The 26,001-nt window shown below is 53.2% G+C and overlaps 3 protein-coding genes across 5 annotated transcripts; 1 reads left to right on the forward strand and 2 right to left on the reverse strand.

The window, feature by feature from the left end:
- Positions 1-1,375: 1,375 nt before the first annotated feature.
- Positions 1,376-12,597, reverse strand: vgll2b (vestigial-like family member 2b). 2 transcript variants are annotated; one of them, XM_029258316.1, is made up of 4 exons: positions 12,525-12,597; positions 5,009-5,410; positions 2,641-3,048; positions 1,376-2,076 (listed from the first exon to the last, which is right to left on the reverse strand). In XM_029258316.1, exons 2-4 carry the CDS (start codon positions 5,208-5,210, stop codon positions 2,033-2,035), a joined length of 654 nt encoding a protein of 217 aa, XP_029114149.1. In that variant the 5' UTR covers positions 5,211-5,410; positions 12,525-12,597; the 3' UTR covers positions 1,376-2,032. The 2 variants fall into 2 exon arrangements, with proteins under 2 accessions (XP_029114149.1, XP_018615103.2); XM_018759587.2 differs by lacking the exon at positions 12,525-12,597 and having other exon boundaries at positions 5,009-5,602.
- On the forward strand, positions 12,202-16,869 carry ctsl.1 (cathepsin L.1). 2 transcript variants are annotated; one of them, XM_029258314.1, is made up of 9 exons: positions 12,203-12,443; positions 12,555-12,655; positions 13,434-13,576; positions 13,688-13,885; positions 14,269-14,460; positions 14,632-14,797; positions 15,330-15,435; positions 15,541-15,652; positions 16,590-16,869. In XM_029258314.1, the coding sequence occupies exons 2-8, from the start codon at positions 12,556-12,558 to the stop codon at positions 15,638-15,640; spliced, it is 1,005 nt and encodes a 334-aa protein (XP_029114147.1). In that variant the 5' UTR covers positions 12,203-12,443; position 12,555; the 3' UTR covers positions 15,641-15,652; positions 16,590-16,869. The 2 variants fall into 2 exon arrangements, with proteins under 2 accessions (XP_029114148.1, XP_029114147.1); XM_029258315.1 differs by having other exon boundaries at positions 12,202-12,655.
- Positions 16,870-19,766: 2,897 nt separating this feature from the next.
- Positions 19,767-25,055, reverse strand: LOC108938777 (uncharacterized). Its single transcript, XM_018759712.2, has 7 exons — positions 25,013-25,055; positions 24,801-24,908; positions 23,677-23,819; positions 23,225-23,286; positions 20,578-20,699; positions 20,288-20,430; positions 19,767-20,189 (listed from the first exon to the last, which is right to left on the reverse strand). Exons 1-7 carry the CDS (start codon positions 25,038-25,040, stop codon positions 20,157-20,159), a joined length of 639 nt encoding a protein of 212 aa, XP_018615228.1. The 5' UTR covers positions 25,041-25,055; the 3' UTR covers positions 19,767-20,156.
- Positions 25,056-26,001: the final 946 nt, after the last annotated feature.

Genomic DNA, 26,001 nt, shown 5'->3' on the forward strand with positions numbered 1-26,001 from the left:
GCCTCACTGGCGCCACCTGGCGGAGCGGAGGAGTCTCAGCTCCGTTTAGAGTCGCTCATTACACGGAGGGCTGCGGATTTGCGCAAAAAGCGCTGCGGCGGAAGGACAAATAATTGTTTCACTTGTATCACGTGGCCCTACTTATATTGAGCTAAAGCTGGTGTGTGAAGGTGCCGCAGTACCCTTGATCAGGGGACTTCCCTGAGAAGATACAGTAAAAATATATATACGTACCCTGCGCTTATAAAGGGGTAAATGACTGTAAGCGGTGTAACCCTATGTTTGTCCCCGGGGGCCGATGGTTAGGTGGCATAAGGAAAAAGGCGAGCGCAGAGAACTTTGCATCCAAAGTTTCAGGCTGCAGGTTCGCACGCTCAGATCCCACCTTGAGCGAGGTACCAACCCAGCTGCGTGAATAACTAAGAACCTTAAGTTAACGGAAGCGTCGTCGCATAAATGAACAAATGTCCTCCGATTACAGCTCTCGCTGCAGTGCTGCGATTGTGGCTCTCTGTGCTTGTGGGTTCCAGTCCCCCCGCCAGCGCATTTCGGCTCCGCACCCCCACGGCGACCCAGGGGCCCGGGTACGAGAGCGGGGGAGGTGCGTGGACGCTGCCGCATCCTCGCTCGCGCTTTTCTTCGCGGCTCTTCGGCCCCGTCTCAGGACGTGAGCTCTATCTTGCCTGGACAACAGCGGAAGTGTGAATAATGCTCTGTGTGTGTGTGTAAACATCGTGATGAATATGACTCTTTCCTACACCGCCGTGTCACCGGCCTCTCCTTGCAGGTGTCCCACAAACCCCTCGAGTGGGAAAGAAGAGGAAAAGTGTGGCGATTTCAGCGTCGCTTCGCGCCTCGGCCACAAGGTGACGCCATTTAATGTGGTTTTACCTCGTTTCCCTTCAAGTGAGACGTGGACTCGAGAGAAAAGGAAGGAGAAGCGGAGCGGCGGTCGGAGAGAGAGCAGGAGCCCCGGCAGATACCGCGTTACTGTGTGTGTATTTCCACACACACGCGTGCAGTGTACAAAGCTGAGCGGAGAAACTGCTTCTCACTCTTCCTCGAGCTTTGAAATGAAAACGGACCGCAATCCGCCCCATTTAGCGAGATGAGCGCGAGCGGCTCTACATCCGATTGCGGGGGAACGTGACGTCAGCACGTCAGAGGCCCCCCGCGTGCAGAGAAACCGAAGAGAACGCCGCGAAGCCTTTGATGTCCGTCGACACTTCTGGGATCGAGGGATTCGGGCGCCGATGCAGAACCTTCCCGGGATCATCTTTTCAGCTGGACATTTACCGCTCTTCCAGAAACAGTTCCAAATAAAACACGCGTTTCCATAATGTCCAAGTGCACAAGTGTGTGTGTGTGTGTGTGTGTGTGTGTGTGTGTGTGTCCATCTGTCCGTGTCCTTTCATCCACACACCGCACAAGGACCTGCTGCACATGACCGCAGCCACAGTGTGAATGTGTGTGGAACTCCAGGCCTGGCTTTTTAATAACACATAAAAACCTGCAATACGACGTCCTGTTTTCACACGTCCCACCAGAGGACAGTGACACCCCACCCCCCACCGACTGCACACACACTTCCAGAAACGTATCAGTAAAAACACTAAAACACTCACACGTAAACGCCGGACACAGAAACGATATTTTCCCAGCGCCCGTCACGGATTTCGCCCCAGTGCTAGTGGCGAGAGTCAGACAGCGGGGGGCGTCTCGGCGCCGCAGCGTCACTTCCGCTTCGGCTCCATGTCCCTCAGAAGCCCAAGAGCCCCGGGGGGCCACACCGGAGCTCCGCTGAGCACTGGGTCAGTGTGGGAAACTCCTCTGGCGCCCCTCCACTGTTGCGAGAGTCATCATCACGTGTTTCGTGTCCATGGTGACCAGGATCCCTGTGCCCCGCCCCGCCCCGCCCCGCCCCGCCCCGTCCCGTCCCACCCCACCCCACCACGGACCCTCCAGTCCAGCCGGGACACAGAAAGAGGGTGCGACTGCAGCCCGCCGCGGTGCCTCGATGCGACGAGCCTCATTAGAACCAGTAGACCTCCTTGCCTTTCTTGTGATGCTGGACGCCTGCAGGAGACACACAAGAGAGGAAAGGTGGGCTGACGAGAAGTCCACACACACACACAGAGCGGGTGCTCGGCCTCATTAGCGCACCAACGCCAATCGGCAACAGGAGCCTCGAGTTTTACACCCAGCTTCTGGAAGTTACTGTCTGACAGGGCAGGGAAGTAGCAAAGTGTGTTTGTGTGTGAGATCAACCAGTCACTCAGATCTGTGTGATGCTGCACTGATCAGCCTTGCTTTCATAAACCAGTCATAATAAGAACGCAGTGACAGTGTGACACACTTGGCCGGATGCCTGTGCTCTTCATTCACACCTATGCACACTGATTTACACATCTATACAGCAGGGTCAGTTTTACTCTGTCAGTACAGCGTAAGTATCTTGGTGATTAAGGCTATTGCAGCAGGAGGTGGCAGTCGAACCTGGGTCCCTCGAGAGCAAGGCGACGGCACTAAGCACTGTGCCCCCTGCTGCCCATATGTATTACAACATATTTGCTCTCACAAAGTATTAATAGTTTCAATAATCAGTGCGCAACTTTAGCTCTCTCTTTAGCTCCTCGGTACCTGTGTCCATGTTCAGAGCCAGTGTCTGAGCCACATCGCCAGGTGGCAGCAGGCCAGGCCAGGAGGGGGCGCCGTCCAGCTTGCTGACATCATAGTGGCCAGGGAGGGCGGCCAGGTGGGCGGGTCGCACAGCGGGCATCAGCAGGGGGCCGTAGTGGGGCTCCAGCCCGGCGGGGGTGTACAGTTCGTGCAGAGGCCGCGCCGAGGCGTACGCCTGACTCTGAGCGTAGCCCCAGGACTCCGATGGATGCGGATGGGGGTGAGGGAGTCCCGGGTGCAGTGCTGGAGAATACGGGTCCACGGAATAGGGGCCGGCCCTCTCGGAGTGCGTCCGGCTGTGGGGGGACGGGTAGTTACTGTCCCAGAAGGAAGGAGGGAAGCTGCGATGGCTGCTGGAGGCTGGGCTGTCTGTAGGAGGGACACACGGTCAGTGGACTTCTGTGGTCACACTCACGGTCACGATCGGTGGAACTCACACAATAGTGATATCCTGGGAAAATCTAGAAAATCAACCTAGATCTAGGAGTGTATGAATGGACTCTGAGAGGGGCGGGAGGCACCAATGCAGATTTTATGTCATGTCCTTCGTGTGGAAGACAATTAAATGTGCAATAACAGGTGTGAAATGGTATTTCTCAGGAACTGGTTTCATCACCTTCAGCTGCAATGACTGCAACTAAACTCGTCCTGTAGATTTTGAGCAGGAAAGTCTATGGAAGGACTGTGGTACACTTCACTCTAGCTCATTTACACATTTTCGAGCACAAATTGCTCTTTGCAGGTCTTTCCACAACATCCCATTTGGATTCAGGTCAGAACTTTGACTAGGCTGTTCCATCACTTTCAATTCTTGTTTCTGTCACACTGATGATGACTTGCTGCTATGTTTGGGATCATTGTCCTGCCACGTATTTTATATAATTGTTTCAGTATAAACAGTGTGAACGGGGGCGTGGTGGCGCAGTGGGTTGGACCGGGTCCTGCTCTCCGGTGGGTCTGGGGTTCGAGTCCCGCTTGGGGTGCCTTGAGGCGGACTGGCGTCCCGTCCTGGGTGCGTCCCCTCCCCCTCCGGCCTTACGCCCTGTGCTGCCGGGTAGGCTCCGGTTCCCCGCGACCCCGTAGGGGACAAGCGGTTCAGAAAGCATGTTTGTGTGTGTATAAACAGTGTGAATTTACTTCCTGGGCAATTGTTTTGGTGGGGCCCATATTAATGATGCAACAGCACAACACACGTGTTGACCCTTCCAGAGCTTTCTGCAGAAATGTGGACACTTGTGGAGGGAAGGAACAGGATGCTGCAGGTGCACACATTATATTACTGCGCCCGGTTTCAGTCAGGTTTGCTCTTTCAGCATCAAGCCACCAGAGCGGTGCCACATTCCTGGGCCCCGCTGCTCCAGCAAACAGGCCCCTGCACATCCAGGGCCAAACACAGTTCACACCTGGGCCTGCAGAACATATACACGCATCACACACTCTGCGAACACACCCCCCCCCCCTTACTTTTGTGGGATTCATTCCTGGTTGGATCATCCTGTATCTCTTTCCCCGAGGGGACCGACACGCGTGCACAACCCGGGGTCTCGCACGCCTATATAAGGCAGCTGCTGGATCCTGGAAAACAGCACGAGTCGGCCGGTGCCTTAAATCACTCGCTGTGGTGACACGTCTCACTCTCGTGTCAGCCCCCCCGCCCCTTCCCCGGCCCGTCCCCCACCTGTTGTTTTCCCCGGACCCCCACGCCCCCCGCTGAAATGTCAGCAGGCACTTTTATTCTGTTTGCCGTCCCTTTTTATATTTAGAATTCCACCGAAAAGAGACACCGGCGACGCGGCCCTCGTCGAACGGGACCACACAAATCAGGCCGCCGCCGCCGTGGTGGGAGGAGCCTCCGGCGGCCCCCTGGGGTCGTCCTGCTGGCGGGAACGGCGCTTACGGCTGCGGACAAACATAGTATCAGTCGTGGGGCAGGAAGCTCCCCTGAGGCCTGCATGAAGACAGATGACGCGTGGTGTGTCTATCTGGGGGGGGGGGGGTGAACACGCGCGCACACACACACACGCAGGCACCTACCTCCACTAGGCTGAATGAGAGAGAGTCTTTCCCTGCCTTTTTCACACCCTGAAGGAGCACTCTAGCAAATGAACAGCACATTTTGCCACACATGTGCACGTGCGCGCACACATCGTGTCACATGCACACACCCACACGCACACACACCCATGTTACGGTTCCATTTGTACTAAACTCCCGCATCGATAACCCACCCCGCGCTCACCTTGTTCTTACCTGTGGCCCACTGCTGCACCAGGTGTGACCTCCCACCTTTGCCAAAGGAGCCCCCCCATAGCCCCCCCGTGGCCCTTACCTGGTCCGGCGTCGGCGGCGCGCTTCTTGCCCTCCGCGTACGAGCTGAGCGCGCGCGAGAAGTGCTCGTCCACCACGCTGCTGATGTCCCCGCGGTAGTAGGTGAAGAGCACGCAGCGCGAGCCCAGGTACTCCGCCTCCGGGCTCTCGCGCCTCTCCGCGTGCGCGTCCTCGTGCCGGGGCCCCTCGGCCGCCTTCTGCATGCTCGCGGCTCGGACCGGCGGCTGTCTGATGAAGAGTCCCAGGCGACGGGTGGCCGGTGACCTCCAGCAGTCGCTCCGCGCGGAGCTCCTTAACCACCTAATTATGACGGAAGGCGCCGCGCAGCGAGTCTCTCAAACAAACGGCGGTGCTTTAAAAGCGCCGTCTCGTGCTCAGCGGCATCTATCTCTGCAGCGAAGCCCTTCAAAGAGAAAGATCACAAAGTGCACAAGCAGACCTCAGAATTGAGCTCAAAGCAGATCTCCGCGCCTCGCGCCCGGCCCATTGCGACAGCGCGTGCGCCCAAACTGCAGAGCGGACCACGTGTATCCAGGTTTACGCGCGGCGAGACTGTCCGTCAGCCGGCATCCCACCGGTGTGTCCGCCCCCCCACCGCGTGCTCTCTCTCTCTCTCTCTCTCTCTCTCTCTCTCTCTCTCTCTCTCTCTCTCTCTCTCTCTCCTGCCGTCCGTCTCGAGCCCTGTCGGCTTCTGGGGTGCGCTGGACGGAGCACGAGAGCGACCTTCCGCGCGCGACCGCACCCACCACGTCTCGGGGAGCCCCCCCGCCCCGCGGCTCAATGGAGAGCAGCTGTCAGTTTGCGCAGCGCTCACGTGACGGCCTCACGTTCCCTTCTTTGTTTGAGACTTTTGTGCAAAGTGACTTACAACATAGTCTATTTACACTGATTCACCCGCGCAGGGTACGTTTTACTGCATCAGTTCAGGGCAAGTTTTTTGAGCAAGGCCAAGGGTGCTACAACAGGAGGGGGATTCGAACCACTGTCCCACCTGCTGCACTCAGCGCTCCTCTGATGCTACATTCCCATGGAGCGAGACCGCAGAGGAGTGGCACTCTCCTCGGTCCACTTTCACACGGGACCCCGACCAACAGTCACACGCAGTCAAACGACGGCACACGGCCACCCGTCATCGGGGCAGGAAAACGTGTGTCCGGCGCAAAACGAAACCCTCCCTCTGCATCACACACCTGTCGTCCAAAGCTGCGTGAAGTTGCCAAAATGCTGGAGGGATTCAACTCATGGAGTCGAAATGCATTGTGGGAATGTACCACTATTTGAGCCAGCCAGTCCTGACCGGCACGGGGAATTGTGGGGAATATTTGCAGAATTCCTTCTGCAGGTGTCAAGGGTCAAGCTGGAACTCCTCTGATGTGCGGGATTTCTCGCTAGGGGGACACGTGGACAGGGCTCCAGTCCCCAACCGCGACCTACAGGTCAGTGGTACGTCCGGTAAACAAAAGAACCCCCCGGAACAGAGCCACGCACACTGTGAGGGGACACGATAACAGGTGAAAGTGTGTGTGAGACGGAATCCACAACATGCATGTTCCCTCTCCTACATCGCAAGTGCAACGTTATGCGTATGAACACGTCAGCAGTGATGCAACATTTGTGGCCTCCTGTGGAGAACAGCTGCTCGTCCCCGCATGCACCTTGCCGGGGGTCCACAGTAGGGGCTGCCGTGCCCCTGCAACCATCTACAGTAGCACACCCGCACACACACTCCACGTGGGGTATCAGTGACCCTGACCCACTGTCTGCCTCCTTCTCACTGTCCTCCCCAGCAACACGAGAGCTCCCAGCATCCCCTGCTCTCGGTCCCGGGTCCCGTCCCAAGCAGGAGCAGCTGAGCTGAGGGTGCCTGTCGGGCTGGGGCTGGGGGGGTGGCAGTACGGGCATCACCTGACGGGACGGCCGCCCTACAAAAAGTGACCAAACTAGGGAAGGGAGGGGACAGGAGCGGGAGCCAGGGGGCGGAACATGGGTGTGTTTGGGGGGGGGTGATCCGCACTATAACACACATCGGGGGGGTCAGGAGATCAGCAGGTAAAAATAAATTTGTGTGCAAGCCAGTCTGTGTGCGCATGCAAACACCAGCTGAAAATAAAGACAGATTACATCACCACTTGGTTATGACCCCTCAGGCCAATCCATCAACCCCCCCAAACCTTCAAGCCCCCAAAGCCCCCCCTTTCCCCTCCCCCCACCCATCGCATGCCTTGGCGCCCAGGTTCTTGTCACTTTTACATGGTACCGATGGGTGACCCCCCCAGCCAACAGCAGACACCCCCCATCCTTACATGTGGGGTTCAGCTATTCTGTGCACTGTTCATTCACACACACACACACACACAGCTCTACTGACTCCTATGTGAGAGCCTTTCCGCAAACTGGCCCACTGTGATGTCTGCAGGAGGTCAGAGGTCAAGGGTCACTGTAGGTGTCACATACTGCACTGTGGTGTTGGAAGCCCCTGAACAGCAACTCAGGGAACAGCAAAAGGGGTTCAGTAGAGCAGCAAGGGCAGATGCTGTAATCATCATCATCATTAACACACACACTTGTTCTCTTGGCTTTCTGAGCTCACACTGTCCAACGGTTCATATGTCAATGACCAGGGTGCCCCCTGTGAATCCCCCCGAAGAACACTTGCAATGGACGTTGTTGAGGAAAGCACCACCTTCCAACTGGGAACCCCCCCCGCCCGCCAGGTGTAGAGAGAACAGGGTAAAATGTAGCCTGGGGTAGAATTAGGTCTTCAGGGAAAGCGGATCTTCAGCATTGCTGTAAAACCACAGTATGGTGATAACAATCCCACAATTCCTGGCAACCCCCCCACCCCCCCATTTGCGAGATCGTCATGTGCACTTCTTATACTCACTGGTGACTCCACCAGAGGGCCCAGGGCTGAGCGAGTGATGGAAAGAGAGAGAGAGAGAGAGAAATGTGAGATGGGGACAGAGGTGGGGTGGGGGGTCATCACAGACATGCCCCCCCGTCCCCTTGCAGCCCCTGCCTATCCAGTCCTGGCCAAATGCCTGTAATTTACACGATGACATCATGGAGATCGCCGCTATTTTACCGGGGGTAAATTGCCAAGTGAGTTCAAAGTAGCAAAGCTGGGGGATAAAACAAAGTGATGATTTCCATAATTTCGGATGAGCCATTTGCCCACGCGCCTCTTCATCGCCCCCTGCAGGTCGGCTCCGCCCTCGACTCCATGGCTCAGCGCTTTGTTCCCTGCAATTGTTCTACCAGCATTCGGTTCCGGGTTCTACCACGTCTGTCCAGTGCTGCCCCCAGGTGGGCACCCACTGTATTGCCACTTAGTTTTCTCCTCCCTCATGGTGCTGTTGGGGGGGGGGCACCCCTGACTCCTCCCCTCCCTCCCTGTCCCAGGTGTCTTTGCTCACCTCCTCCCTGCACCCCTCAGAAAAGGCCTGTTGATGGAGCTCTGTGAAGGTGACGCCACCTGTTGGGTGGAGGATCTTCCCCAGTCCCTCAGCTCACAGGAGCAGCAGTTTTACTTTAGTTTACCACAGTGAGGTGCAGTGCAGCAGAGCCTCTTTGGGATGAGGTGGAGTGTGACAGTGTGCAGTGTGTGGTGTGGATTGTGTGGCGAGTGTGCGGAACAAGAAGGGGATGAAGAGGCAGAGCAGCAACCAGATGGATGGACTCAACCACAGTGACAGTGGACACAGTCGTTTCGGCGCGAGGGACACAAGTAGGGGACAGAACTTTCTGGAAGGACCTTGTTTTCGTGGTCAATGGACTTGACAGCACCCAACGACAATGTGTTATGAAAACACAGAAAGGCGGTCTGGAAAAGACGCCCCCTGCTGTTACCTCCCGTCGCTCCAGTAGCAGGGCGGCTCAGTGCGGGGGAGCAGAGCGGAGACCACGGCGGTGCCGTATCTGTGGGGTGGAGGCGGTCATTAGCGGGGTATGGAGATTATTAGCGTGACGGACAGCGGGGGGGTGTCTGCAGTAACGAGCTTTCCTCATTACCATCAACGGCGCGGCGCAGGTTCCGCTACCGAGGATCCGGTTGCTAAGGGCACGCCGCGCAGTCCCACAATACACCTAAAGAGCGAGCGAGTCGCCAGGCGCTAACGAGGCCCCTCCGTGTTTGAAGAGCCGCGGTGCCGTTTCCCGGATACCGGCACCACGCGGTGCGCCGCTTGTGCCAACGGTTGTGATATTTAAAAACTGAAACGTGACACATTTTGGTCATATTCCCTCCGCACAGCAGGTTATAGAACGGATTGCGGTTCCTCCTTAGGGTCCCGTCCCCTGAAAGTGACTCTCCCACAAAGCACTGCGACGTACCCCTCGCCTCTCAGGCGACTGCTGGAAAACAGCTGCACGACATCCCAGAATACTCAGTATATTAAACCATACTACTCCATAATCACACACACACACACAGTCTGAAACTACTTGTCCCAAGTGGCGTCACAGTGAACCGGAGCCTAACCCAGCAACACAGGCCACACGGCTGGAGGGGGAGGGGACGCACCCAGGATGGGATGCCAGTCCATCACAAGGCACCCCAAGCGGGACTCGAACCCCAGGCCCACCGGAGAGCAGGACCCGGCCAAACCCACTGCGCCACCGCACCCCCGTAACATTCCCCAATATTGATGCCAGTCTAAAATGGCATTTTTTTTTAAAGTCAGTTGAAACGTCCCGCTGGGGGCAAAAGGGGCAGGACTGGTGCCCTCTGCTGGTGGCTCCCGTTACCGATTGAGTGGAAATGGCGCAATGAGCGCAGTGTCGGTGCCCTGTGTCGGTACCACTGAACTCGAACGGTTCAGGTGGAAATGCTGAGTGGCTCCCTTGGGGGGGTGACCTGGGTTCAAATTGCTGCCATGTCACTCTAGGTGTGTGTGGAGAGTGAAGACAACTGGACCGGCGTTCAGGAGAAGGGTTCAAGAAAAGGCCTACGGAGCGAGGAGAAAGTGTGACAAGCAGAAGGGGCCTCAGCACACACACACACCGTAGGAGGAGTGTGTCCATGTTGACCCCTCTGGAGTCACCGGGGGGGGGGGAGTTGTACCTTGCGCAGGAGTCATGTGAATTTGGCAATTGACCGGCAGTGCCTCCGTGTTCCTGGAAGGTCATGTGACCTGCGACGGCACATCTATTGTGTTTCATCATGTGACTGTGGACGGACACGCTGACACACAATTTCCCGCATCCAGATAACGGCCTCATTCACACACATGATCTCTTTCACCCACCACCGTTTATGTTTTTGTTGTATTTTGTTTTATTAATCAATATCCAGTGTCTATTGCCATTTTACCGGCACTTTCCATAAGAGAAGAACGACTACATCCTGAGCAGTGTGGAGGCACAGCAGGTAGCACTGGTGCCTCATAGCGTCTGGGCTGGAGGCCCAGATTATGGGTTGGAATGCGGCTGAGTCCATGTGGAGTGATCGCAGGGGTTTCCTTTGAGGGCTCTGGTTTCCTCCCACAGGCTAAAGATGTCTTTCAGGTGAACTGATGACTCTCAGGTGCCTGTAGTGTGACTGAGTGCGAGTGTGTGCGTGTGACTGCCCTGTGATGGTGTGGAGTCCTGTCCTGCGTGCTCTCGGCCTCACGCTCGTGAAAAGCAGGATGAATGCATCGGGTGATGTTCGGATGACCTGAATGTACCGTAAGATTCTTTCCAGGCGTTAAAACTGTGGGCTATAGAGTGCCAGCGCCATTAATGTGGAGCAATGGAAGTCAAAAGCAGGGGCTCACAGAAGGTTCTAGAAGTTGATGTGCTAGAAAGCCCTCAGACTAATGAAGAGTAGCACAGGGTGAATACTGGGTGGTCAAAAGCTGTGGGAGGTCAAACGCAGGGGGCTGAGAGGCCTTTGTCATTCTCCTCCTCAGAAAGGGACACTAAGCAGCTGTCAAGTGTCCTTTCATCATCTGCGTAGCAACCCAGTTCCTTCGGGACCTGCCGCTCGATCGCTTCCTGTCCGGCTCACCTGTCGTCACAGGTGACGTTAAACCGAATGGTCCACTGAACCTGTAAGCCCTGCAACTCCTCCTTTCAAAGCTTTGAGGACTTGAGTGGCTCGTGAACAATGTGTGTGTGTGTGTGTGTGTGAAGCAGCCCACAGCCCCTGGATGTGTGTACGAGACGTGCTCTGCGGTTTGCAGACAGACGCTGTGGTGGATCACAGGTGGACCGCTTTGTTTCCCGCTGTGCTTCCTGTGACGGTGGCTACCCCCCCCACCACCCCTCGTCATTCGCAGCCCCCTGGGACCCTTAACCGCACACGTCTGCAGTGGCACACCGCTGTACTGTACTCTGCTGTATGTGCCTGTGTGAGACACGTGTCAGAGGGGAGGCTGCGTGTTTCCTCTGCGCCTCCACCGTACTCCGCGTGCGCGTTGAGGGACTTCCAGGCCAGCTGGGGACTCCGAGTGACCACCTGGGACAGACACGTGTCTCGCGGCGGAGCGTCCGTCCTCTGGAGAGACGCCGTTTGCCCACGAGCTGTGCTGAGGTGAGCCGGAAGGTGCTCAGCAACACACAGGAGACACGTGTGCGTCAGGAGGAATCCGAGAACAGGGGTGAATCTTTAACGTGTGCAAACTGCCTTTATTCCACCTGAGAGGTGCAAATGGCGGCATGTGACACTTTTTTATGACAAACAAGTCGAACCCGAGTCTTGTGACTTCAGAGAATGTGAAACTGAGAGTGCGTGTGTGTGTGTGTGTGTGTGCGCGCGCGCGCGCGTGTTGCCTTCTGAGAACCAACTCAGAGAACACCTCAAAAACAAAGTCCTGTAGCAGACGGCTCCGGGTTCGATGGCTCGGCTCAGCGCTCGCGGGGCTCCGAACACAGAGAACGCGGCGTCGGATGTGGTTATTTTCCTGAACCTCGGTGCACGCACAGGACAGGAGCTGGCCTAGCGCTCTGAAGCGTCAGAGGACCTGGGTTCGAATCCCACCTCCTGCTCTAGCTCCCTTGATCCCTGACTGCCCTTGGTGAAAAGTGTCACTTTGATGAATGAATGATAATAATAATAATGATGTATGAATAACTCTGTGGGCCTCATGGAGCTCCAGCTCACCATGAAGTGCGCTTCCAGTGAGCCGGCTTTACTCCTCTCACTCACTCACTCACACACACACACACACACACACACACACACACACACACACACACACACACACACACACACACACACACACAAAGCAGCCAGCTATAAGCGGTGAGCACCGACTTCCTTTTCCTGGTTGTCTTTCCGTCTGTAAGCACTTTTACTGTGTTCCCTCCCCCTGTAAAGTGTACGTGTTTATGACAATCGCCTGACTCGCAGGTTCGAGGCCTGTATAAAAGGCGGAGCGCCGATACGCTTTCCGCCATCGGCAGCTCCTCGCTCACGTCTTCGGCGAATCGCAGCGGCATCGGCGCACACACAGGTGAGCGGCGGCCCGGCCTCGCGGCACACACGGCGGTGGAAGCGTACAGCTGACACGCAAGGTGCGCGGCACGTCACTCACACGCACTCTCCGGCACTCACGATTCCCCAGAATGAGGCTGTTGATGGTGATGGCGGCCCTGGTGGCGGCGGCGCTCTCCGCCAGCGTCTCCCTGGAGGACCTCGAGTTCCACGCCTGGAAGCTCAAGTTCGGTAAGAGCGCAGGCCTCCTCCGCCGGGGCTCCTTAACCGCATTTCTCAGGTCATTCCGCCATCGGGACTGTTCGAACAGAGCTGAGACGCACACACGCGCGCGCGCACTGGGAAGAGAAATTCCCCCGGTTTGTCTTTCCAACGAGTTTCTGGGTCAAAGGTGACGCCTGCTGATAAAGCTCCTCTTCTTGTGCACGGAGATCCTGCAGCTCGTATCAAAAGGGGTCAAAGGGCTCCGATCGCCCCTGCGCTGCTGAACCGCTCAGAAGTCACACGTCTCGCTGTCTAAGTGACAAACATGTAAAGAAGGGGGTGTCACCGCTCTCACTCGGAGGAGGGAAATCCACTGGAAAACAACGACACTCTTACCGTCCACGTTATGAGTCATTGTGAGACGGAATGTGCTGGAATGTTGACGTGTAATAAATACTGAGCCGCTTACAGAAAACACGCGAATCACTTTTTCCCCTCTTTGGCTTTGAATTCATGCTCCGCCCACGAAGGAGCCGACAGCAGAAACAGAGAGAGGGAGAGAGACAGAGGGAGATCTGGGCCGGAGAGCGTTAGGGTTAGGGTTAGGGTTAGGGTTAGAGTTAGGGTCAGGCCTGGACATGGGACGCACACCTGCGGGTTCCTGCAGCAAAGGACACGCCTCCTCCACACTCTCCTGCGTCTCTGGCCACGCGCTCCGCTGGGGGTCATGGGGGATCGCGACGCGGGACGTGTCTCTGCACCCAGATGTGTTGCGTCTAGCTGCGCTGTCCTCTGCTCCCTCCAGGGAAGAGCTACAGGTCTCCGGCCGAAGAGGAGCAGCGCAGGCTCACTTGGCTGTCCAACCGCAAGCGCGTCCTCATTCACAACATGCTGGCCGACCAGGGCATCAAGACGTACCGTCTGGGCATGACCTTCTTCGCCGACATGGTACGGTTGAGCGGCCTTTGAGCAGCACCCTCCTTGAGCGCAGTACGTGTGACCTTTACCACGGTCGGTGAACCGTCAATCATCTGGCCCCTGACTGCTCTTCCTCCACAGGACAACAAGGAGTACAGGCGCGTCGCCTTCCGGAGCTGCCTGGGCTTCTTCAACACCACCAAGGCCCGCAGAGGAAGCACTTACCTCACGCAGACAGGGGTCATCGGCCTCCCGGCCACCGTGGACTGGAGGGACAAGGGCTACGTGACGCCTGTCAAGGACCAGAAGAGTTGCGGCTCCTGCTGGGCTTTCAGCGCGGTGAGCGGGTGGGGAGGTGCCCGGAGGGGGGGGCACACAGGGAGTAGCGCTGCTGTCTCACAGCGTCTGGGCGGATCGAGAGGACGTCGGTTCGATCCCCGCTCAGCCTGTGTGGAGTTTGCATTTTCTCCTCCCACACTCCAAAGACATGCTTTTCAGGTTCACCCATAGTGCGTGATTCACAGAGAGTGTGTGTGTTCCACTGATGTATGGACGAGTGACCCAGTGTAAGTAGTGTATCTAGCAGTGTAAGTCACCGCGGTGAATAAGGTGTGTGGGCTCATAACACTACATAGAGTTCATTGGGAGTCACTTTGGAGAAAAGCATCTGCTAAATGAATAAATGTAAATGTGAGAGTGTGACTGTGGCCCCACCCCCACAGACGGGCTCCCTGGAGGGCCAGAACTTCAGGAAGACAAACAAGCTGGTGTCCCTGAGCGAACAGCAGCTGGTCGACTGCTCGGGAGACTTTGGGAACTTTGGCTGCGGAGGCGGCCTCATGGACCAGGCCTTCGAGTACATCAAGGCCAACGGGGGCATCGACACCGAGGATTCGTACCCCTACGAGGCTGAGGTGAGGCCCTGCCCACGTGCTCCTTAGCTTGTCGGTCAGGACGGAGGCTGATGCATGATGGGTAACGCTGGGAACGCACCGCACCACCCCCAGCTGTACGCACCTGGCTTCTTCCGAGTCCGATTTGCCCGCAATCCTCAGTTTCCTTCTTCTGGCCGATCCCTCCGGCAGGACGGGACGTGCCGCTTCAAGCCCGAGAACGTGGGCGCCACCTGCTCGGGGTACGTGGACATCCCCAGCGGAGATGAGAACGCCCTGAAGGAGGCTGTGGCCACCGTCGGACCCGTGTCGGTGGCCATCGACGCCGGCCACGAGTCCTTCCAGTTGTACCAGTCAGGTAGCGCAACCGTCTGTCGCCGCTTCGGCCCCGCAGCGGAGCGGCAGCGAAAAACCACGACGTTACGAACGTACGCGGCTCACCTTCCTTCCCAACGTAGGAGTCCTACTGAGCCAGTTCCTCCTGCACCGTTTCAGCCGGTGGAGGTTTTCCAAAGGAACCATTTGGCTTTCAGGTTATTTGCACAGCGGTTTGTAGAGAACAGTGAGTTCAGTGAGGGGAACATCATGAAAAGCAGAGGACAATGAAAACGGTTAAGAAAAGAAAGCCATTTGGGCACATTGCCTGATTTCGACGAGTGCTTTTCGGAGAACCCAGGTTGCCCCCCGTGGTCCGGTGCTCCGTTGACAAAAACAAAGTTAAACCTTTAAAAGTGTGATCGGTGTTGAGAAACGGACAGATTTCATCTTTCTGTGCTTCTGCTGTTCTCATGAGCACACGCACACACACACACACACACACACACGTTATTTTGGAATCTTAATTCATTTCAGGTGACTCTTGTTTGTCCTGTTCCCTACGTCCACCGCAGGTGTCTACAGTGAGGAGGAGTGCAGTAGCACCGATCTGGACCACGGGGTCTTGGCAGTCGGCTACGGCACCGAAAACGGACAGGACTACTGGCTCGTGAAGAACAGGTAAGGACGACCGACTCCCTCCTGGGACAGAGACTCTTGTTTTGTAGACGGGGAGCTGCGTGATGTTGACCTGCACCAACGTGTGTGTGTGTGTGTGTGCTGCAGCTGGGGTCTAGACTGGGGAGACCAGGGCTACATCAAGATGTCCAGGAATAAGAAGAACCAGTGTGGCATCGCTACGGCCTCCAGCTACCCGCTGGTCTGAGGACCTTCCCAGGTACAAACCCCAGAGCCACAGCCTCACGCTTTCGTGCACCAGTGACAATATAAACCCACCTCTCCAGGTGCCCACGACCTGTGGGTATGAGGCAGTGGGCCCAGTAACAAATGAGAAGTGTGGGAGGCACCGCTGAACATCTGTCCAGGTGTGCAACGACAGCAGAGCGTACTGTACATGTACATCTGGGTCTGTCCCCAAAAGCCTCGAGTCACTTTTACCGCGGTAGCTGAACGGGGCGCTATTATTGTTACATACGTGCGAGACAGCGGTTCTTAACTCAGAATCCACCGGGGCTCCGTGGAGCTCAGGCTTGTTTTGAAAACAACCGTCCGACTAAATAAAAGGTATAAACAGATTATTGCTCCTACTGAACACTAAAGTCACTGTGGAGGGAATAAAATGAATGCACATTTCTCTCTATTTATTTATGGACATTTTTCTACAAGGCTCGTCTGCTCTCATCAGCCTCTTTAAGGAGGGTGTGACCCAGAGAGAGCTGGGAACCTCTGGTCAGATACAGATGTAGATATAAATGTAGAGATATGTAGATATAGAGTGACACACACACTGTCTGAAACCACTCGTCCCATGTGGGGTCAGGGGGCGCTGGAGCCTAACCCAGCAACATAGGGGATAAGGCTGGAAGGGGAAGGGACGCCAGTCCATCACAAGGCACTCCAAGCAGGACTCGAACCCCAGACCCACCGGAGAGCAGGAGCCAGTCAAACCCACCGCGCCACCCTTATAGAATGACAGACATGTAGATGTAGATATAGATATAGGTATAGGTATAGAGTGAGTGACAGATGCAGTGCAGCCAGAGGTGATGTTTTAGTCACCTCAGTGTAATATATAAGATGCTGTGTTTTGTTACAGAGTATCATGTAGAAATATGTGAGAAGCATTATTTCTCTTCCTGTCCCTAAACGCCTAGATCAGACGACACGGAGGAGCCTGAGCGTTGGAATCCCACTCCGAGAGACTGGACACGTGTATCAATGAAGACAAATTATGAACTGCACCCTGATTTCCTCCTTTTGCCAAGATTGCGAGAAGCACGGAGCACTTACCGCAAGTCCGCTTGTGTAAAAACTTGGGTTTTTACCGTGACACGCGGCGCAAACGGACGCTGCGACTTCGGCACATGAGCAAGATCGTCCCTGCTGCGTGAGCCACTCCACCGCTACACATAATGGATAATAAAGATGACCCCTCTGAACTCTGACCCTGCTCTTCACTTACAGTGTAATACTTCTGCAAATGACGCTGCTACATGTCGCTCTTGAGTGACAATAATATTGCATCTGTAAACCCACACACACGCACACACACAAACACTGCAGAGGCTCAGGTGCCGCTGAGAGCTGAAGGACCGCTTTACACGCTCCTGACCGAACCGTGGGCCCGTTAGTTAATTTGTTATCGCTGGAAAAGCCAGGCGATGTTTCATTCCCCAAACAGAAGATGATTTCATTTTCATCAACCACTTGCCCAGTAAAGGGTCATGGTGGTCCGGAGCCTATCCTACAAAAACAGGACTGCACAGAAGACCAGTCCATCACAAGGCAGTCGCACACACTCGTTCGCGCGCAGCGCAGGCAGCCGCAGTGTCCGAGTCGCCTGGAACCCCTGTTTGGACCGCGAGAGGAAACTTGTGAACGCGGGAAACGTACAAGCTGCACAAAAACTGAGCTCCATTCGAACCCACGCTCCGGGAGCTGCGGGGCGCCGGCGCTACCTGCTGTCGGGAAACACGCCGCTGCGTTTAACTCGGCAGGTTTCGCCGAAAAGCTTTCAAGACCAATGCGGTTTAGGGAAAGCGTGCAGTTCTCACTCCTCCATTAGCCGTAGCAGCAGCTGCACCCAGACTCACCTGTAGTCAGAGCTCAGGTACAGCGAAACACACCTGTGCCTCTTTCCCCACTTCCAGTTCCCCACTTTGAGCCCCAAACCGAGCCTTGGTGTGAGTTCAGCCTCCCTGCGCTGCTCCGCTTTTCTGTCTGCTCTCAGTTATTAGCTGCTCAGTGCAGCACAAACTCAGTAATTCAACACATTATTGATGCAAAGGTATGTGAAAAGTGTGTGTCTCGACAGAGTCCCTTCCCTCTCCTCAGTCGTCGTCCTCCTCGATCTTCCTGCAGCGTCCGACAGTCAACCGCTGGATTCTCCTCTCCTCTTTTAGTTATCTTGGAATCAAAGGAGGGGCACTAAGACGGTTCGAGTCCTACGTATCTGACAGATCCTATCAAGTGGTCTGGCGAAGCTCTCGTTCTTCTCCTCTGCCTCTCTCAACCGGTGTTCCGCAGGGCTCGGTATTGGGTCCTCTTCATTTCTCCATCTACACCTCCTCCCTCGGTCCGGTCATAGCCTCCCATGGATTCAAATACCACTGCTACGCTGATGATACCCAGCTCTTCCTCTCCCTTCCACTGGGAGCATTAGACATTTCCACATATCGCTGCCTGCCTGTCGGACATCTCTTCACGGATGTCTTATCACCACCTCCAACTCAACCTCTCCAAAACAGAGATTCTTTACCTCCCAGCTGCCCTGTCCTCCTGTCACGACCTGTCAATCAAACTGGACAACTCACTCATTTCGTCTAGCTCCTTCGCTAAGAGTCTGGGAGTAACGACTGATGCGAGTCTGTCTTTCTCTCAGCACATCGAAGCCACAACCTCGTCCTGCAGATACATCCTGCATAATATTCATAGGATCCGTCCTTACCTCACTATTGACTCCGCCCAACTGCTTGTCCAGGCCATGGTGACTTCCCGTCTGGACACTGCAACTCTCTCCTGTGTGGCCTTCCTGCTACTGCCATCAAACCTCTGCAGCTTCTACAGAACGCTGCTGCTGCACGAGTTGTGTTTGATTTGCCAAAGGTTTCCCATGTATCTCCTCTACTCGTTTCTCTGCACTGGCTTCCTATAGCTGCCCGGATCACATTCAAGACCCTGGTTATTGTCTACAAATGCATCGTTACAACTGCTCCCGGCTATTTACAGGACTTGATCAACCGGTACACCCCAGCCAGACCCCTTCGCTCGTCTACTTCTGCTCCCTTGGTGGTCTCGCGCATGAAAGGTAAAGCACCTCCCCCCTCTCACTCAGAACTGCTGAAACTTTGTCTACACTCAAGAAGGGTCTGAGAACTCACCTTTTCCGGACCTATTTCGCCCAAGATCTCTCCAGCTCGCGTATGGTGTAAATGTTCATGCACCGTAACTTTATGATCTTCCCCAGATAAGCCTTCACACAGCTGCTACTCCTGTATTGGATGTAAATGTTTGTGTAGCTTTTTTAAAAAAAAAAAAATGTAGGAAGGTGATGAGGATTAGTCTATCCTGAGTTTTATGCACCTACTCATGTGACAAACATCGGTGCATCAAGGGGAAAGTAACAAACTAGGTTTACTTAATTATCACGTCTGCCACTATGTCTCTTTCTCTTAATGTAATGCACAAATTGTATTTTCGCTGAGATGTTTGTCGCTTTGGAGAAAAGCGTCTGATAAATGAATAAGTGTAAATGTAAATGATCGTGTACCGTATCCATGGCAACATCAAAGTGCTGCATCCTGTAATATTTTATTTACAGGAAACATGTTCTAATTGCGGGGGGTGCGGTGGCGCACTGGGTTGGACCGGGTCCTGCTCTCCGGTGGGTCTGGGGTTCGAGTCCCGCTTAGGGTGCTTTGCAATGGACTGGTGTCCCGTCCTGGGTGTGTCCCCTCCCCCTCCAGCCCTACGCCCTGAGTTGCCGGGCTAGGCTCCGGTTCCCCGCGACCCTGTATGGGACAAGCGGTTCAAAAAAAAAAAAAAGTTCTAACTGCTGAAAATACAAGACAAGCGACGGCAGTGAAACACAGCGGCTCTTCCTATTACTGATACATTTTCAAACATGCAAAATTGTTCCAATGATTTCAACAGTATTTCCCTCTTTTCTCACACTTGTGTTTGTGGCACAGTGAAGGGAACCGGTTTACCTCCCGAGCTCATCGATGGCAGGAGTGTGAGACCAACTCGATTCAACTCACTGGCACAGCGTTCGCAGCTCTTGCCCGGTGTTCCTGGCTGCTGGTGACCAATAACCAGAGGAACGCGGCACATTTATGCATTAGCTGTTGATTCAAAGTAGCTCAACGTTTATTGAAAAAGTAATCCGAAGCCACATGTGGTCTCCACTGGTTTTGTCGAACTCGACATCAAGCAATCCCTGCATCATCACCCTTTTACCGACTATGACTTGGTGTGAAAAAGGGACTTTGGCGCTGCAAGCGGAGCGAGTTACAGACAGACTTCCGGCCCCAGCGGTGCGTGAAAGACGAGGAGCCGGTTCATCTAGCGAAGCGAGCAGCACAAGAGCGCGGCTGGAGCATGAAACAGCAGTGAAAATGTGAGCGGAGGAAACGGGAGCTACGGCCACAGGGGCGGGCGACTCGGCTGCGCGTTCCACGGGGTCTCGTTTCCAGATTCGACGGTCGGCATCGCGGAGCCGTTCAGCCCAAGCACGAGCCGAACTCGTGTGGGAGCTGCAGGAGAGAGGAGGAGAACATGTGTCCGTGGGCGAGGCCCTCTGCGTGGGATGTGAGCTCGAGGACGAGGGTGGAGCGGTGGACCCGTGACGTACCCTGTCGGCGAAATGGTTCACCGCCATCCAGTAGGTCTCCTCGCCAGCGTCCGCCTTCTTATTGTGCTCAATCACCATCGCCCTGCTTTTCAGCCACTGCTGTTTCCGCCGGGCCTCCTCCTCGGGCGAGCTGTAGGACTTTTCTGAAAAGAGAGCACATGGCCGCTCACGTCCCTCCGCCCCCCCCACGGGTGTTTAAGTGTAGGAAGACCCCTGTGTCATCAAACACCCCAGTGTCAAGAGCGCCCCCTACTGGACCTGCTGCAGAGCAACATCTGCCTCCCTCTCACCGTATTTCAGTTTCCACTCCTCGAACTCTCCGTCCACATCGCTCTTCTTCTTGGAGACGGGACGCGAGGTCACGCAGAGCGCCACCACGCACACCAGGAGGAAGAGCAGCACAGCCTTCATTCTGCACCAGGGGAGACACACTGAACACACCCTGATCACATCACCACCATCACTGTCTCCAACCCGCTGCACTTTACTTTCATTTGTTCATCCCACACTGTCCTCTAGAGCGACTTGCACCGATTTGCCCATTTACACAGCTGCGTCATTTTTACTGTACCAACTCATGGTAAGAGCCGCTGCCTTTAGACCGAAAGGTTGCAGGTTCGAATTCCATCTCCAGCTCTAGTACCCTTGAGCAAGGTACGTACCCTAAACTTTACTCCAGTAAAGTTACCCAGCTGTGTAAATATTTGTAACCTGATGTGGAGAAAAGTGTCAGATCGATGAATTCCTGCTACAAGTATCTTGTGTTTCTGTTCCCCCCCGCAACCAACTTGCGTATTTCTCTTGTGAACCTTTATAGTATGTGTGCTTTTTTATTAAACGCACACACACACACCATGAACAAAACACACACGCAAACAATCTCAGTCCCCTCCGTCTCGACCTGAAGTCAAGTATACAACACAGAAAATACATAAAACACACAAAGAGGCAACACACATGCACCCAGGCATGTACGTGCATGCGCACACACACCTACCTGAGTGTGTCTGTCTGCACTGATCACTGTTTCCTGTGGATTGCCCCTTCTTATATCAACCCTGCCCCGAAAAGTGCAAAACACACACACACATCCACCCCTTTTTCCAGCCAATGACAAGGAGAAGTTCTAGTTCTTTGGAAAATCACTTAACCCTCCTTCCCAGAACACACTGGCACAGAGGAGTCTTCCAGATGAGGGGCTCATTTTTGCAGCAGCAAAATGTATCTCTGCACATCAGTGTGTTGTTGCTGTTGTGTTTTTCAAAATACTGTCACTGCACCCCACTGCCCTGCGCAGAGTGAGCACAGTACCATAGTAAAATGCAGTAGGTGCACGTTACACTGTTAACACTGATCTTCGAGCCCAAGGCCAAACGCAGTGTGTGTCCTGTGCAGGGGACACTAGGAAAACCATCCGCCGAAAGACTGTAAAAATCCAACACCTTCCCTTTCGACTTCTTCTGCACACTGTGCTGCAGCGCTCGCACACACACACACACACGCACACGCAGACACATTTCCTGGAATTCTCTGGCACACAGCACGCATAAGGAAAGGCGCTCAGTTCTCGCTGTGAGACACAGCTGTGAGGGAGGTTCCTTCACTGTCTGTTTCACTGAAAAATAACAGATGATCCAGAGTTTGGACCATTTCCACACTTGGACTTTCCACTCGGGAGGAATTCGCCAGGGAAACACACACTCGTTTTCACCGATACAGTATTTTTCCTGTCGTAACGTGTAAAGACCCAAACCAGTTTCACAGCTTTCGGATCATTTAATAAACTCCGAGTTGTTGACTGAATCACCGGCATGATTCTATCTTATGATAAAAGTATCAGCTGAGAACTTAATCACCTAATAAAAATACACATTTTTGCTTCATAAACTGTAAAGAAATATTAATTTTGTATTGACTACGGAGAACACAACTCACTGTGTGTTCTTCTAAAAACAAAAACTGCAGATTCATAAAATCTTTCTGTTCAGCACTAATTCATTCTATTTTACACATCACAAACAAAGAACTTAATACAGGAGCATCAACAGTTTTCAAGCTTCACCACTTTAACATGTTATTCAGCACTTTTACTTCATTAGCATGTTTAGGTAATGAAGTAATATTGTGCCTTCCTAACTAGAAATTGCTATTATTCCAAGGAGATTAAGTACTTTGACATATTTGAGAAAAAAATTCAGTTGACTTGTATTTGGGTGTCAGTAATTTATGAAGTAATGAATTTATCTTTTGTAAGTAACATGACAATATTACCACAGATCTCGCTTCACGGGCACACTGTATTTTCCATTATGGAGAACACTGCAAATAACAGTTACAAAAAAAAAAAAAAACAAAACACTAGTGACATTTACAAGTTGGATATTGTATAATTTCAGGTTGAAATCCTGCTTATAACATTAAATGCCAGAAAAGGTAGGAGATCTCAAAACCAAAACATGGCATCCATACAAAGTGTAGTGTGTAGATAAATTAAAAAAAAAAAAAAAAAAAAAGTGTTCTGCAGATGTTTCATTTATTCATTTATTTTGGGACCAAGGCCATTTACAATATCAGCTTTGTACTCTAAGCTCTTCATAATTACTCATTTGTATAGCTCAGTAATTTTTACTGTATTACTTCAGGGTAAGGTACTACAGCACAAGTAAGACTTTGACCTTTGAATGCAAGACAGTGGCTGTAGCCATTACGCCACCTACTGCCCCCAAGTGAACCTTCTTCACAGCAAGCTACAGAGAGAAACACGGAAAATATGGAGTGTGTACTTGGCATTAGTAGAGAAAAAGCTACGTTACAGAACCAACATGCAGATGAGCCACATTTCGACATTTCTTTGGCACAGTGAACATCAGGAGCTATTGAGTGGTGATGACCATGGCTGCCATGACATCGCCGGCACAACCGCTTCTGCCCGACTACTTCTCATCGTGACAGCAGCCCTTTGCTTGCTTGCGAAAACAGCCGCACACTTCCTCAGGATGCTGGGGGAGAGAGGGAGAGAAAGAGAGAGGAACAGTCGAGTGGGATCACTGACAGTAGACAAGGTGGTGAGTGGTGAATAAGAACCCCGACTAAGACACACTGACAGGTGGCTGAATTTGATCTGAACTGAGCACAAGTGCAGCAGAAGTGAAGATAAAGACCAAGTGAGTAAACGCTGACAGGTGGGAGGTTGCTATATGACACTGCTCTACTGCTATGCATGTTGAAGGGCGTTGGTTCCTGACAACATGTCCCTGAACTAAGGAGACGGGAGAGATGTTTCAGAGAAAAGCTGTCAGATCCCAGGGGCTCAGGGGTGGAGGACGCTCGGCTGGATGGGCTGGGCAGGGCAGGCTGGGCAGGGCAGGCAGGGGAGGTCGGCAATGTACCCTGTCGGCGAAATGGTTCACCGCCATCCAGTAGGACTCCTCCCCTGCGTCCGCCCTCTTATTGTGTTCAATCACCCGGGTCCTGGTTTCCAGCCACATCTTCTTCCGCTTGGCCTCCTCCTCAGGTGAGCTGTAGGACTTTTCTGAAACGGAAACAAGCGATCGCTCAGCAGCGCACCTCCTCTGTCACATATCCCTCCCTGCCCACTGTCTGTTCTTATGTCAAATGACATTTCAATTCAGCATATGAGTTGTCGTGACACTGAGCTTCAGAAAGCGAGCTCCTCCCACCCCCAGAGCAACTCAGACCTTTGGAACTCTATCACCTGCACAGACTGAGCCGAGATTGAACCCAGGCCCAGCTCAATAGCTGTGATTCACAATCGCAACCCATTGCACCATAGTGGTGCTCAAAAACTGAGTAAAACAACAAAATCAAAAGAGAAATAAGGGAAACACAAATGTGTTATCTGTAACTGATTTGAACATGTGGGTCTTGAACCAGGATTTAAAGGTGCACAGAGCTATTCTGACATTCTGAACCTGGATTTCAATGACATTTACATTTATTCACTTAGCAGACGCTTTTCTCCAAAGCGACTTCCAATGAACTCTATGTAGTGTTATGAGCCCACACACCTTATTTACCGTAGTGACTTACACTGCTAGATACACTACCTACACTGGGTCACTCATCCATACAATAGTGGAACACACTCTTTCTGTAGCTCACACACTGTGGGTGAACCTGAACAGCATGTCTCTGGACTGTGGGAAGAAACTAGAGCACCCGGAGGAAACCCATGCAGACACAGGGAAAACGAACCAATCAAAATCGAACCAACGCCCTCTTGCACTACCCAGGTGCTGTGAGACAGCAGCGCAACTCGTGCTACCGTGCCGCCCACATTTCCAGAGAAACAAATTCTTCCCCCTTTAACTTAATGCTAAGAGTTGTTTTATGAGAATTCACCTCAAGAGATGAAGGATCACATTTGGAATGAAGTTACACCGAATTTTATGAGGGAAGACTGTTCAACAGCATTAACAGATTCTTTGAACATCAGTAACCCCTGCTGTGACTCTGCACTTCCTATAGGACAGCAGCAGTAGGACCTTCTCACCATATTTGATCTTCCATTCCTCAAACTCCTTGTCCACGTCCTCCTTCTCAGAGTGGGGAACCGATTGCTTGTGGTCAGACATAACGGGCACGAGAAAGAACACTACAGCTGGACAGAAAGAATGAGGACACAAAAGCAGACCGAGAATTACTGCCAGTGTCTACAGTTGGAGGCAGTGGGTACAAATCCTATGAAGTGAATTTTCAGTTTACCTGCTTGCAAGAGACAAAACTCTGACATTCATAAATGGCTATAATTCACTCCTCCATCCATTATCAGTAACAATCTGTTGAGTACAGAGAGGGAGCAGCACAGGCAGGGGGACACAGCTCATCTCTTCTACATTTCCTGTGTTGCAGCAGCTCTCTGCACTTTACCTCAGTCACCTCATTTCTTGTGTAAATATACTTGTTTATGAAACCCAGTTATTCATTTACATAACTTATTGATCCGGTCATTTGTCCACATGCCAATGTGTGTCTGTATGCATGTTCATGTGGTCACGTGTTGTCGCTGATTCATCCGTAAACACATTGATCACGTGGTCCGTGTTGCACTGTGGTCTGCGGTTTTCCGGAAAACAGTGTCATCTACTACCCTGAGTGTGTCTCCTTACGGTTACCCTGTTCCTCCTCTCCTCACCCGGAGAGACACACACACACACGAGGGACCAGTGTTATAAGTTACAGTAAATATCCAGAGATAAAAGAAAAGACCGACACACAGTGACAGTCACTCATCAGTTGTCCAAGTTCAGTATATGAGTATAAAATCAAATGTTTCCATCTTCACGAACGCACTGACTGGTAAGTAAGCGTTCTCAGCCGGTCGGTTGTCAATAAACACACACACACAGAGTCAGTCAGTGTCCATGTCGGATCATCTTCTCAGCATTCAAAAGCAAAAGCAACATAATTGACTTTCCCTCAAACATAATAAGCAGAATTATTACTCATACAGCACGAAAAAGTGGCACTGGGCGTGACGGAGCGAACAAACAAACATTGGCCCCAATAAACGAGTGTGACAGAAGTGACGCTCGGAGTAATAAATGCGAAACGTACAGTAATAAAAACACTTTGCGCCGCAATAACTTTTATCTCGCGAAACGGCGTCAAACAGCGAGCGCGAGCCAACACACCTACTTACCCGCTTCCGCGCGCGAGACCAATGCACTCCGCTCGACCGCGGGGACGTCGTG

This window comes from Scleropages formosus, chromosome 15, assembly GCF_900964775.1.
Source record: "Scleropages formosus chromosome 15, fSclFor1.1, whole genome shotgun sequence".
NCBI classification, from domain to species: domain Eukaryota; kingdom Metazoa; phylum Chordata; class Actinopteri; order Osteoglossiformes; family Osteoglossidae; genus Scleropages; species Scleropages formosus.